Here is a 13,673-nt window from a genome sequence, read left to right on the forward strand (position 1 = left end):
TCACTAGTGACCCGGTAATGAAATTCATGCACATTAAAAGGGAATTAATTAGAGGAAATATTTTAATATTGCTATTTGCCTTTTCTCTATAATGGAAGTGTCAGAGATGAAAGAAAATTAGTAAAATGTATAAGAAAATCTTCCTCCTGTCAGAGTCTGGAAGAACCAGACTCACGAGAACCAGAGTCAAGTCCCCACCCACCCACGTGCGCCTCGAAATCGTGCGAGACCCAGCCCAGCCCCAACCCCATTGGGCTAGATCCAGACCTGGCCAGCCCCACCCCTGTCAAGCCCTGCTGGGTGGGGGGCGCAGCCTTAGGTCGCCTGGCCTGGCGCCTGGGTGGGGGGCATGCCTTGAGGTCCCCTTGCCCGGGCCAGGGGGCGCGGCCTGAGGTCCCCCCGTCAAGCCCTGCCAGGCGGGGGGCACAGCCTCAGGTCCCATGGCCCAGTGCCGGGGCATGGGGCATGGTCTCAGGTCCCCTGGCCTGGTGCCGGGGCGGGGTCATGGTCTGAGGTCCCCCGTCAAGCTCCACCTGGCAGGGGATGCAGCCTGAGGTCCCTTGTCAAGCCCTGTGGGGCAGGGGGCGCAGTCTAAGGTCCCCCGTCAAGCCCCACATGGCGGGTGCTTGTCCTCAGGTCCCCCGGCCTGGTGCTGGGGTGGGGGGCGAGGCCTGAGGTCCTCTGTCAAGCCCCACCAGGTGGGGGACGTAGCCTCAGGTCCCTGCTGATTGCTCATTAAGGCTCATTATGGGAACTCGGCCTCCGCTGTGGGCACAGCCATCTTGTGTTACAGGATCCCCGCCTCCGCTGTGGGCACAGCCATCTTGTGTTATGGGATCCCCGCCTCTGCTGTGGGTGCAGCCATCTTGTGTTACGGAACCCCTGCCTCCGCTGTGGGCACAGCCATCTTGTTATGATATGATAGTCAATTTGCATATTCCCTCTTTATTAGATAGGATGTCCATAAACATAATGGGTTTGGGTGATTAGTTGCACTGCTGATGAGTTTATTATAGTATGTAACAATATCTAATCAAATTGTTGAGAGGAATAAAAGCCTCAATTTAAGGTTAGTCTTTAATGTTTTCAAGGAAGACAAATTATATTTTTAATAACTTCTCAAATTGAAGAGTGATAATACATGTGCTTGAAAAATATTACCATGCAGTCCCAAAGGGGCAATTTCCTATTCAGAGGCAAGTTTAGGACAGTTTCACTTTAGTTTTTGGAAGTTATTAAATACTCTCAAATATTGAAAATACAGGAAGCAAATGCTGATGCTCTTGATATTTTAAATGAAAAGATAATAACACAGGTTATACATTTAAAATATCTATTTCTCATGAATATTTCCACATCACAGTAGTTACCTACTGTATTATAATTGCCTGTTTACCTACCTCTCTTCTCTACCTTTCTCTGCTTTCCCCCAGCAGTCCCAGTGCCATCTAAGTAAGCAATTGGATATTTCTGACCGATTAAATGGGACACTTTTCTTTTTCTTTCTTTTTTTTTTTTTTAACAGAAAATGCATCAGACGCAGATTTATGGCTCCTGAATAGTTGCACTGTAAAAAACCCAGCGGAAGACCACTTTAGAAATTCAATTAAGTAAGTAGAAGTTATTTTTTTTATAAGTGAGGTAAGAGTTGATTTAAGGAAATTAGATTTTAAAAGATTGCTAATCATATCAATATTCGGTATGCATCAAAAAAGTATGAATTGGATTTTAATATATTGTTTTTGCATTTATCTGCTAAAGAAGGAAACTTTAATGTAGACTTTTCTAATAGGTGATTTGTATATTTGTGAAGTTAGCTAATAGGTAATTGGAATATTTGTTAAGTATTAACAATGTACTCTTCTCAGGTAATCCATTCTGTACTTTATGAACCTACCCAGAGCAGTCCTTAGCCTCTTTCTCTCCCATGCCCATTAGCACTGTTCTAGGTGCTAGTAGTGCAAGGGAAATACCGGTTGTTGGGGGAGATGAGCATGTAAGCCCTTGGTTCTTGCTTTGTTCCCTCAAGTTTAAAGTGAAAGAATATCTTTTGTTCACATGTACTCTGAATTTTACCCTACCCACCTTCTTAGAAATCTCATTTTATAAACTATTTCCTCATTCTCCTATATTTTCAATCTCTGCAGTCCCATTGGAGTCTCTTCATTGACATTTAAATATGGTCAGTTCTAATCACCCCATATATCCATTTTAGCTATTGTCAGATTTTTCTTCTTGCCTTCCCAGCCAGACTTGAGATTCTTCACCTCCTAACTTCACTCTAAAAACTCATTCCCCTCTCCCCCCAAATTGGTTTTATTATGAAATATACATATATAAGATTTATGAAACCTATAGTTTAAATAATAATAATATTACCATTAATATGTCCACCACCCAGCATAAGCAATATGATGTTGTCAAGACCTTAGAAATTCTCGTGTGTCTCTCTTTCAGACACACCCCTAAAAAGAAAATTTTATCCTGGTTTCTGTGTGTCATTCCATTGCTTTCATTAGCAAATTTATCATCTGTTAAGTATATCTCTAAACAATGATTGTTTAGTTTTGCCCTGTTTTAGACCTTATTTATTGGACTTAAACTGTTGGTGTTCTGAGATACTTTTCCTAAGCAAACCCATGATTTATCCATGTTAATGGATATAAAATTATTCTGGTCCCTTGTTGCATCAGTTTGCCACAATTTATCCATTTTAATATTTATAGAGTTGAGTTTTTCCAGGACTTTGCTTGTATGAATGAAGACTGCTGCTATGAATATTTTGAACATGGTTTCTGGTGCACATGTGCAAGAGTTATTTTAGGATGTGTAACTGGGAGTTGAATTATTGGGTCATGGATATGTACATAGTCAAACTTTAATAGATAATGCCAAACTCTTCCCAAATGCATGTGTCATTCACTCCCACCAGTAATGGATGCGGGTAGTTGTTTTCAATTCATGCTGATACTTGATATGGCCAGACATCTAACTTTTGCCAATATAGTGGTGGAGATGGTATCTCAATGTGGTTTTAATTTGCATTTCCATGGTTACTAATGATGTTGAGCATCTTTTATGTTTATTGGCCATTTGGATTTTTCTTTTTTTGTGAAATGGCTTTAAAATCTTTTCCCTGTTGAATTGTCTTTTATTTATTTGTGGGAATATGTTACATGTAGACTAGATACTAATCCTTACATGTTACACATGTTGCAGATATCAATTGTGGCTTATCTCTTCACTTTCTTTAGTGCTGGAGATAAATTTTGGTTTAAAATTTATATCTTTTCCTTTGAGTCTATGCTATTATTGTGTAAGAAATCTTTCCTTACCCTGAAGTTAAGATATCCTCCATTATTTTCTTCTAAAAGTCTTATGGTTTTTACTCCTCGCACAGATTTATAATCTATCTGGAGTTGACTTTTTTGTTTGCTTATATGGTGCTAGAAAGGGGGTCCAGTTTATTTTAAATTTCAAAAAAGTTTTATTATTTTTCATGTAGGATCTAAATTTTTCCAGTATCATTTATTGTTTTGTTTTTGTTTTTTAAAAATTTATCCTTTCTCCCCTTAGCTATGTACTAGTGGCCCAGTGCATGAATTTGTGCACGGGTGGGGTCCAGCTGGCCCAGCCCCAATCGGGGCAGATTAGGGCTGGGCCTGTTGGGAGGAGGAGATGGCGGGAGGTTGGCTGGCTGGCCCACCCTCGATTGGGGTGGGAGAGGCCGATCAGGGGCGGGGCCGGCTGAGGGGAGGGGCCGCAAAAGGTTAGCCACCGGCCCCACCCTCGGATCCGGCTGGTTTGCTGGCTGCAGTGGGGCGTTGTAGTGACCGGTCGTTCTAGTCGTTAGGCATTCCAGTTGCTGGCTTTTTATATATATAGATTACCCACTCTGTCATATTGAGTGTCCGTAGATGCTTGGGTCTATCTCTGGGTTTTATTTATTTTTTATTAATCTATTTTTTATTATGGTACTTATTGTACACAGTCATAATTAGTATAGATTTATATTAAGTCTGGATATTTGAGAATGTTAATTTTTTTTTTTTCCTTTAAGGGTGCCTTGGCTTTTCTTTGCCCTTCCATATAAGTTCAAGTGATTTTTGACTTGGACTACATTGAGTTGTCTTCTTTTTTTTGTTTTGTTAATCCTCACCTGAGAATACTTCTTCCATTGATATTTTTTAGATAGAGTGGAAAGGAAGGAGGAGAGGAAGACAGATTGAAAGAGAGGAGGGATGGAGGGAGGGAGGCAGAGAGAGAGAGAAACACTGATGCGAGAGAGACACATCCATTGGATGTTCCTACATGCACCCCGATCTTGCCAGGGATCCACCTGCAGCCGAACCAGAGGCCTTTTGGTCCACAGGCTGACACTCTCATCACTGAGCTGCGCCAGCCAGGGCATTCCTGTGCATCTTTTAGAACAGTGATGGGCAACCTTTTGAGCTTGGTGTGTCAGACTTCGCCAAAAAACTGAGCATAACTCGGGTAGTGGGTCACTTTGAGGAAAAAACATTATTTCGCAAATGTTTCATCCTCAGGAACAGCAAATGTTTCATCCTCGGCATGCGGCCACGTGTCATCAGAAATGGCTACGCGTGTCAGTGCTGACGTGCGTGTCATAGGTTCGCCATCACTGTTTTATAATTTTTCCCCTAAAAGTGTACATAGGTACTGAATTGTTCCAGTATCACTGATTTTAAAAAAAAATTCTATTCTTTCCCCTTTTACATGTGCAGTACTTTTTTTTTATCTTTATGCTATTGTAAAAAGTAAATTTAAAAAAATTAATTTTCTAAATGTGCCTATTCCTTTGGTCTCAGGGAGTTATATCATGCGGCAGTGTGAAGGATGGTTGGGTACAAATGAGTCTAGATCAGGAGTCTCTAGGACAGAGTTGCAGTAGTCCAGATACTGATGCCTCCTTTCTGTGGTCGCATTCAGAATTGGAAGGAAGGCGTTGACTTGAGAAAGAATTCTTTACACTTTTAGCATTATTGAATATGACATCTAGATTTTTGACTAGAATGATATAGGGAATCCCAGAAAGGGGTTTCAATTAGAGGGAAGACATGTTTTGGTTTTGATCATGCTGTATTTGAAGTCACAGCTAAAGATTGTATTAAAATAATGGATCGTCTTTTATCTTTATTGATTGTATTCTTTGTGGCAGGCACTGCTCAAAGTGCTTTACATCAATTGGATATTATCTAGCTTAATTTTTGCAAACTGTCACATTGTAGATTTCAATTTTATTTCGATTTGACAGATGAAGAGCCTGTCTTTCATATACGAAGTTTCTAAGGCTGTTCGGTTCATAAATGGGGGAGATGGGATTTTAACGTAGGCAATCTGACTAGGAGTCTGTATGTTTAGTCATTTTATTACTCTGCTTCCCAGATAAAGATGTCAGGTAAGCAGTTGTAGAATTGAAGTAGATATCACTGTAGTGATTTGGATTTTATATTGTTTGCATAGAAATCGTCATAGTTGACTGTAATGGCATCCTCAACTCAGAAATTACAGAAGGAGCAGAGAAGAATTCTTTCCAGAGCTGTGGTGGGAGGCAGAGGAGGTGGTCGTGATGTGGGATGGAACAGCATAATGTGGGTCATGTTTAGGAGCAGGAGAAGGAGGAATGAAGCCAGGAGCAGAGGGTTATGTTTATCAGATGCTTTTGATTTTATGTTCTCAGATTATACATTTTTCCTCCTTTAGGGAAGTAAATAAAATATAAAGGTATTTTAGTGCTACTGATACCACTAAGTCCCTAGAGATTTAGTTTCTGTAATTGGCGCTTTTATAATCTAACTAAGAGGCCCGGTGCACGCATTCATGCATCAGTGGGGTCCCTTGTCCTGGCCTGTGGGATTGTGCCGAAACTGGCTCTCCAACATCCTCCAAGGGGTCCTGGATTGTGAAGGGTGCAGGCCAGGCCAAGGGACCCCACCGGTGCATGATCGGGGCCGGGGAGGGATACAGGAGGTTGGCCAACCGGGGAGGGACCGCAGGAGGGCTCCAGGGCATGTCCGGCCTATCTCACTTAGTCCCGATTGGTTAGATCCCAGCAGCAAGCTAACCTTGTTTGGAGCGTCTGCCCCCTGGTGGTAAGTGCATGTCATAGCAACTGGTTGACCGGTCGACTGTCTGCCCCCTGGTGGTCAGTGCACATCATAGTAACTGGTCGACCGGTGGACTGTCTGCCCCCTGATGGTCAGTGCATGTCATATCGAGCGGTTGAGCGGCCTTAGCATATCATTAGCATATTATGCTTTGATTGGTTGAACAGCTGTCCGGTCCGCTGGACACTTAGTACAATATTAGGCTTTTATTATATAGGGTTAATGGATATACTTCTAGATTGTTTTTGCAAGTTTAAAAACTCAAATATAACTTGTGTTAATGGGTTTTGTTATGCACATAAACTGTGTTGTGAATGTAGCTCAGAGTAATGATATGGTATTTGAATGATTAAATGAGGTAACCATATGAGAAAGGTTGTCATTTTAACAATACAGAGCCAGTGCAGGCAAGCACAGATTCCTTTAATGCACTATTTTGCTTGATTGGAAGATAATTTAAAAACAATATTAGAGTTGATTAAGTATTTTTTAAAAATATGGCTTTGAAGACATTCGATAATTACAACTAGTTCTTAACACCTAAGCTAACATTTGGTTTGTTTCCAAAATAAATACAATGCTGTAAAAAAAGCACAGTAATAAATTGACATTGAGAAAACATCAAATTCAAGTGACATTTATACATTTAAAAACTTTCAGTAATAGATTACCTCCTCTTGTCAAGCATTTTCCTTTACTTAGCTGCTTTCCCCCTTGTCATCATCTCCTAACAAAGAAAAACAAAGATGAATAGTTCTTAAACTCATTATACCTTGTCATGCTACCTATTTATCTTCTCTCATTCTCCAGCTCTATCCTTTCCTTTCACCCTTCTCTCTTGCATGCATTCCCCCCCAGGTTAGTAAGGCAAAATACAAATTCAAGGAGAGTCTGATAAGGAGTTTCCTTTCTCCTTGTTTTGTTGCACTCAGTCCCATATGCTCAAATGCAAAGATTACAAGGAATGGCTAGGACCTATTTTTTTCTTACGGGGACCTCCCTATAATTAATGATTGCTTCACTTTGCCACTCATCCCCAGTGTTTGTCATCTTTTTGTTTTGTTTTAATTTAATCCTCACCTGAGGATCTTTTTTCCATTGATTTTTAGAAAGAGAGTGGAAGGGATGGAGGCGGGAAGGGGGGAGATAGATAGATAGATAGATAGATAGATAGATAGATAGATAGACAGATAGACAGACAGACAGACAGAGATTGGTTTCCTCCTGAACTTCCACATGTGCCCTGACCAGGCCAGGGATTGAACCCACAACATCAGTATGTTCCTTGACCAGGAATCAAACCCGCCACCTTGATGTATGGGACAATGCTCCAAGCAACTGAACTACACCAGCCAGGGCTAGACCATCTTATTTTAACAGTATCAAACAGGAGTAAAGAAAAATGACTCTGAGGGATTTACTGTCTTCCATGTGATTAATCCATTTTCATTGATGAAGACCCATGAATTGATTGTGAATTTCTGACAAGATGGCCATGGACAGATTTCTTTGGGGGGAGGAGGGAGAGTGTGGGCTATTTCTCTTGGTGGTGGTCAAAATATTAGTTTTGCAACTTCACAGTATAAACAGTATTGGGGAGAATATCATTTAATCTTGGTCAGAGAGAATATTGGCTTAAAATTAATGGGAAATCTTCATTTTATAAACTAGTGCTGATAACAAATCACTCTATCTTCAAATAATTCCTTAATCTGATTAAAATACCTGGTATGAAAATGCATATCTGTATTAATCTGTACGGTGTACTGCTCAGTACTTCTACTGGCTTTCTACTAGTGATCTAATTACTAAAAGTCTACAGTGTTTGTGTAATTGATGTTCAGATTGATAAAGAGTAGGAGGTCTAAATAGCAAAAATGGAGTTAAATAATTTTTTTGCTGCCTTATGACTTTCAGATCTTAAGTGCTATTGCCTTTACTAATTTTGGAAAACTTGCTCAGCCCATGATTGGTGATGGCAGCCTATTGCATGCATCTCTTTTCCTCTGGGGCATTTGTGGTTGCCCTGTCCTTGTTTTATCCATTATACCAATTTGATTTAGACATATGGCCTTTAACTTGAGGAGTTCTTGAGCAAACAAAGATGTTTTTGAAAGAGATCAAAAGTTTCAAAAAAAAATAAAATTTTGCTCTTAATGAGAGTATCAAATAAGAAAACTGCTTTAGTTAGTGCTTTATAGAAATGTGGGATCTTTTCCATGCCACCTAAAGGAGGTCATTCAGAGGCTGGTGAAAATAAACACATCTTGTGTGTTCTATATAAATGACAGAAAGAATAGCCAGCTTGCTTTGATCATGGACTGTCAACCTCTGTTTGACCTTGTGCATTATTAACCCAAATGGGCATTGTGGCTTAGCCATACTGATAGTAGATAGACAAGAGTCACTAGTTCTTTGAACCACCTTTGCTTGTAGAAATACATGGTAATATAGAAGGAATCTGAGTGAAAATACTGGAAAGAACAATTGGAAATATAAAGAGAAATGGACAAAGAAGTGTGTTTTGAGACAGAGGATACCTGCTTTGTATATCTTCTGTCTACAGGAAAGCTCCTTATATAGAATTCTGTTGATCAACCTAATTATTGGATAGCTCTTCCTATTATGAAAATATTTTTTTTGTTTCATGTAGATTTAACTTTGAGTGCTTCATCGTAAATTGAAGTTGGGGGAGGTACCAGAATATTATTTCAACTTGAATTTGTAAAATAAATTGCCTTCAAAAAAGCTGACTTAAGAATAGAGAAGTGCTTTCCCTTTCAGTTAGTCGTTATCAGTTAAAAATAAAATAAAATACTTGACTAGTTATATATTTTTTAAAAGAATAGTTTATTGATTTTTAGAGAGAGGAGACAAAGAGAGATATTGATGTGAAATTGAAACATTGAACGGCTGGCCGCCTCCTGCACGCTTCCTACAGGGAATCAAGCCCACAGCTGTGCATGTGCCCTTACCAGGAATCGAACCTGCAACCCTTTGGTGCAAGGGAGGATGCTCAACCAGCTGAGCCACACTGGCAAGGGCTTGACTGGTTCTATTTTTAACTAGATTTGTTAGTAATCAGGTTATCTTTTTTCTTTTAATTAAAAAATTTGGCATTGGAAGATAAAACACTGGGATTTAGTTTGGCCTTTTGCAAGAAACAAGTTAGGTAACACAAGTTGTTTTGTTAAACTTATTTTTTTAATACTTTAGGTTGTGGAATTTTCTTTAAACTTAGATATTTTAATTTTAGCTTTTCAAGTTGTATGAAATAGCTTTAATTCAATATCACTTTTATGTTATTTTAAAAAATGTCAATAGCACATACAATGAATCATTGTATGCTTTTCTAGTCACAGTCTCATTGTTTCAGCTATCCTTGCCCACCTACAAGTTTCCTTCTATTTGGAAAGTTAATTCAAAATATTTTACTATTTGACTTAATATGTATTATTGATCAGGTACTATCCAATGTGATTTCTTTTCCCTCTAAATAGTGCTGTGTTTAATATGAGTTGACACTACCTCTCACCATTTCTCATCTTATACTTCCATTGTGTAGATACTATCTATATGCTGGTTATTCCCAAATTTCTGTTTCAGACCTTAGTGTCTCCTTCCAATATCCAGACTTGTGTATCCCACTGTTTCCTATACTTCTTTATTTAGATGCCTCATTGGCACTTCAAATCACCAGGACCTCTTCATTACCTCTCCCTTTCCCTAGCTAGTGTTTCCATTCCTATTGCTTATCTTCTTTGGTTGCATAGTCATCCATTATATAGATGGGGAGTTTTTCTTGGTTCTCTGTTTCTTTCCCCTGTTTTTCTCTCTGGTCTGAAGGACTGACTCTACTTCTAAAGTATCTTTTCCTTCCTCCTCTTGACTCCTCCTTCTCTTTCCTTTTGCCCAATGTTTTATTGCTTATTTTATATATTTAAAAGGCTAATATGCAAAGTGTCCCCTCGTGAGTTCAACCAGGGGACCAGGAGTTTGATTGCTCACTATGACGTGTGCTGACCACCAGAGGGCAGCGTGGAATGAAGGAAGGCCCTGGCTGGCAGCCGGAAGGCCCCGATCGGCCCTGATCGCTGGTCAGGCCTAGGGACCCTACCCATTTACGAATTTCGTGCACTGGGCCTCTCGTGTGGTAATAGAATGTTCCTCTTGGCACCCGAGGAAACCACTGTGTTCTCATGTTTCATCAAATTGCCATAAACTAGACCAGTGGTCGGCAAACTCATTAGTCAACAGAGCGGCAAACCGTGGCTCGCGAGCCGCAGTTTGCCAACCACTGAACTAGACCATATCTTTTGAATCTAATCCTTTCTTTCCATCTTTATTGCTAATGTCTTAGTTATGGTCCTCATTATCTCTTGCTCTTAATATTACAGTAAACTTTTAGCTTTTCTCAGCTTCTTTTTTTTTTTCTACTTCATGTTTTCCTTTCCTCCATGCTTTCCTCTCCTGTAACAATTCCTTCTCCACAGGATACATATAGATAAACATATTAGTGTAACAAGTTATTTTTTTTTTGTAACAAGGTATTTAAAAAAATCTGTTGTCTACTTTTCCGACCTTGTTTCTCGCTAATCTTACATAGACTTTTACTTCTCCCTTATATTATGTGATTTTTCAAACACATAATGTGTTTGTATATATTCTTTCTCCTGGAACATGCTCTCCCTTTCCCCCAAATGCATGTGTATGTGTGTGCGCTCTCTCTCTCTCTCTCTCTCTCTCTCTCTCTCTCTCTCTCTCTCTCCCTCTCTCTCTCTTTCTCTCTCTCTCTCTCTCTCTCTCTCTCTCTCTCTCTCTCTCTCTCACACACACACACACACACACACACACACACACACACACACACTCACATACCCCATGCAATTCTGCCTGGCAACCAGTTACTCTTTGGAACTCATTTCAAAGGTTATCTCCCTTCTAACTCCTTACGACCAGGATCCACAGAGGTAATCACCCTCTGTTCTGTGCTCCTCTTTATCCCATACAAACATCTATTGTTGCATATTACATTTTATTATTTGTTTACATATTTGCCTCTTTACTAGATTGAGTGTTGGTGTCAGGTTATTGACCTCAGGAAAATCCTTTTTTATGGAGTCTTTGATTCTGTGACTCTACCATGTAATGATTTTCCTTTTCTTGGGAAACAGATACTATTAGTAGAGTAAGACTGCTTGTCAATTATTCTAAGAATGGTGCCCCAAAGCCAGTTTGAATCCCTAGTTAGTAACAGGCTATATATTTGCAAAAGGGGAAAGAACATTCTAATTTTCAAATATTGTATTTTTAATTTTTAAAAAACATATTTTTATTGATTTGAGAGAGTAAGGGAGAGGAAGTGAAAAGGAGAAACACCAATGATGAAAGATAATCATTGATTGGCTGCCTCCTGCACACCACACCCTGGGGATCGAGCCCACAACCCGGGCATATGCCCTGACCAGGAATTGAACTGTGACCTTCTGGTTCATAGGTCAACACTCAACCACTGAGCCACACTGGCCAGCTCAAATATTGTATTTAAAGGACCCTCTTTAGAAATATGCTGTTTTGCTTTTTATGGTTTGCTTATGGGCTAGGAAGAAACCTGTCCCTGTTGTTCTAAATGAGGTTAGAAACTTCTGTTTGTCACTAATGGTCCACAGTTTCTTTCCAGAGGGAAGTAGTAAAAGGGGTAAGAATTTTTCTCCTTTCTTGGAGTAGTCACTTGGTCATGCTGGCTGAAGCTCAGCTGTGAATGGGGGACCCTGTTTTTCCTGCCAACCTAAGTGAGCTTAGCCAGCTTCAGGATCTTGGCCATTAGATTAATTGAGGCATCTCATCTTTAGGGTAAGAAAGTTGTAGATAAAAACCTTGTCATGTTTGGCCTTGAGTTTGTCACATAATTGTAATCACTCAATACATGTTTGTACAATTAGATTGAACCTATTCTTCCCTTTTGGGGAAGAGAGTTTAGCATCACTCTGCTGCCCATGCATCAGCAGGTCATTGTTAATATATCACTTTATATTAAGTATATTATAAACTATACAACTATATTATTAACATAGCACTTGTCTTGCCTTTGAGTATTAAATTCAGTTTTGATGAATGAGCAAAGAATAACAGATATATGACCAAAGTGGGGGGGAAATCAACATGGCTGTGGTGGGGGACGAAGTAGAAGTGTTAGAAAGGTTAAGTGTAGGATCTCTGTGGAATGAGTCAAACAGTAAGATAGTGTGCAGACAATGACATGGTCTTGCCGTTTACTGAAGGACTTCTTGTCTCTAGAACAGTGCCTGGTAAACAGTTGGCCCTGAGTTATTCAGTGAATAGAAGGCTGATTTGATGAAGACCAAATTGCTCTGCAAAAGTTGCTATTTATGTGTTAGGTCTTCTTCTTTTGTACCATATGTGAATTAGTATTATTCAAGACTTAAGTCATGGTTTTGTTTAGTCTACTTTCTGTTGTTGCTAGGACTTTGGTATTATTTTTCCCCCATTGGCTAGTCTGGGGTTAATAATGGTATTGGAGTAACATGCTTTCTGGAAACATAAATGAAGAGCTCTCTGTTGATTCCTAAAGGGAGGGGTATGAGTTATATAATTCAGAGCAGATTTTGACCAATTTCCTGTTACAGGCTTTAGTTGCTTATCCCCTAACCATGGAAACACATGGAGATGAATGGGAATGCAGGGAGATTATTTTGTGGCATATCCCAGTGAGAAATTTGATGGGAAATAAAGGAAGAAGTATATTTGAGGTTGAATTGCTGGTTGAATTAAAAAAAAAAATCCACAAATGAAGGAACAGTTAAATTCACAGTTGAAAGATTTCTTAATTTGCAAATCAGGAACAGAAAAAGCAGTTCAGATGTAGTAAGCCATTTTAAAATGCAAAACTGAGTTTTGTAGTTATCTAAAATCTTTTTGGAGAACAGTATTTTGCATATTTTATGATTACTGTTACATCAACAGTTGCTTTGTTTTTGCCATTTTAAGCAAGAGAGTGAGTGAAAGAGGTCAGTGTATTATGTACTAGCAACAGCTGGCTGATAGCATTGAATACTTACATAATTAAATATATGTGTTGGCTGTTGTCCTAACAACTCTGTAGGTGGAGGCCTTAGAAAGCATGCATAAACTTGCTTCAGGAGGATTAAAGAAGAAATCAACATGATCTAAGCCTGTGCTTTCAGCCAAGAGTGATTTCCTATTGTTTTGTTTTGAAAGATATTCTACTTATTCTTGGTGTCTGTGTGTTTATACAACAGCAGAGGAAAAAAAGACTCTTGTGTTTAATTCTCCCTTTACTCTATGCTCTTAGTGTGAAAAACACAATCTTTCTCAATTTTTAGTCACTCAGTAGTGTTTTTAAATTAACTGATAACAAATGAAATAAAAAATGCATGACCTTTCAACCATAGTACATGATACTAAAATAGTAACTGTTTCTTACTATGGTTTCCCTTAGGTTTAGGTGTCCTCTCGGCCATTTTTAAGAAATTACTTTGATTTTAGACTACACTAAAGCATGGT

The 13,673-nt window shown here is 39.2% G+C and overlaps 1 protein-coding gene across 5 annotated transcripts in view; it reads left to right on the forward strand.

Annotated features, from left to right (window-relative positions):
* Positions 1 to 13,673, forward strand: part of CDKAL1 (CDKAL1 threonylcarbamoyladenosine tRNA methylthiotransferase) — a gene marked incomplete at its 5' end in the record, with an annotated part of 659,036 nt that overhangs the window by 109,054 nt on the left and 536,309 nt on the right. For all 5 annotated transcript variants that reach the window (XM_079776595.1, XM_079776597.1, XM_079776596.1 and 2 more), the window contains one exon: positions 1,526 to 1,610. In XM_079776595.1, the coding sequence (XP_079632721.1) occupies positions 1,526 to 1,610 (85 nt within the window). The remainder of the gene's footprint in view (positions 1 to 1,525; positions 1,611 to 13,673) is intronic.

Source organism: Cnephaeus nilssonii, assembly GCF_951640355.1.
Source record: "Cnephaeus nilssonii genome assembly, chromosome: 7".
Classification (NCBI taxonomy): domain Eukaryota; kingdom Metazoa; phylum Chordata; class Mammalia; order Chiroptera; family Vespertilionidae; genus Cnephaeus; species Cnephaeus nilssonii.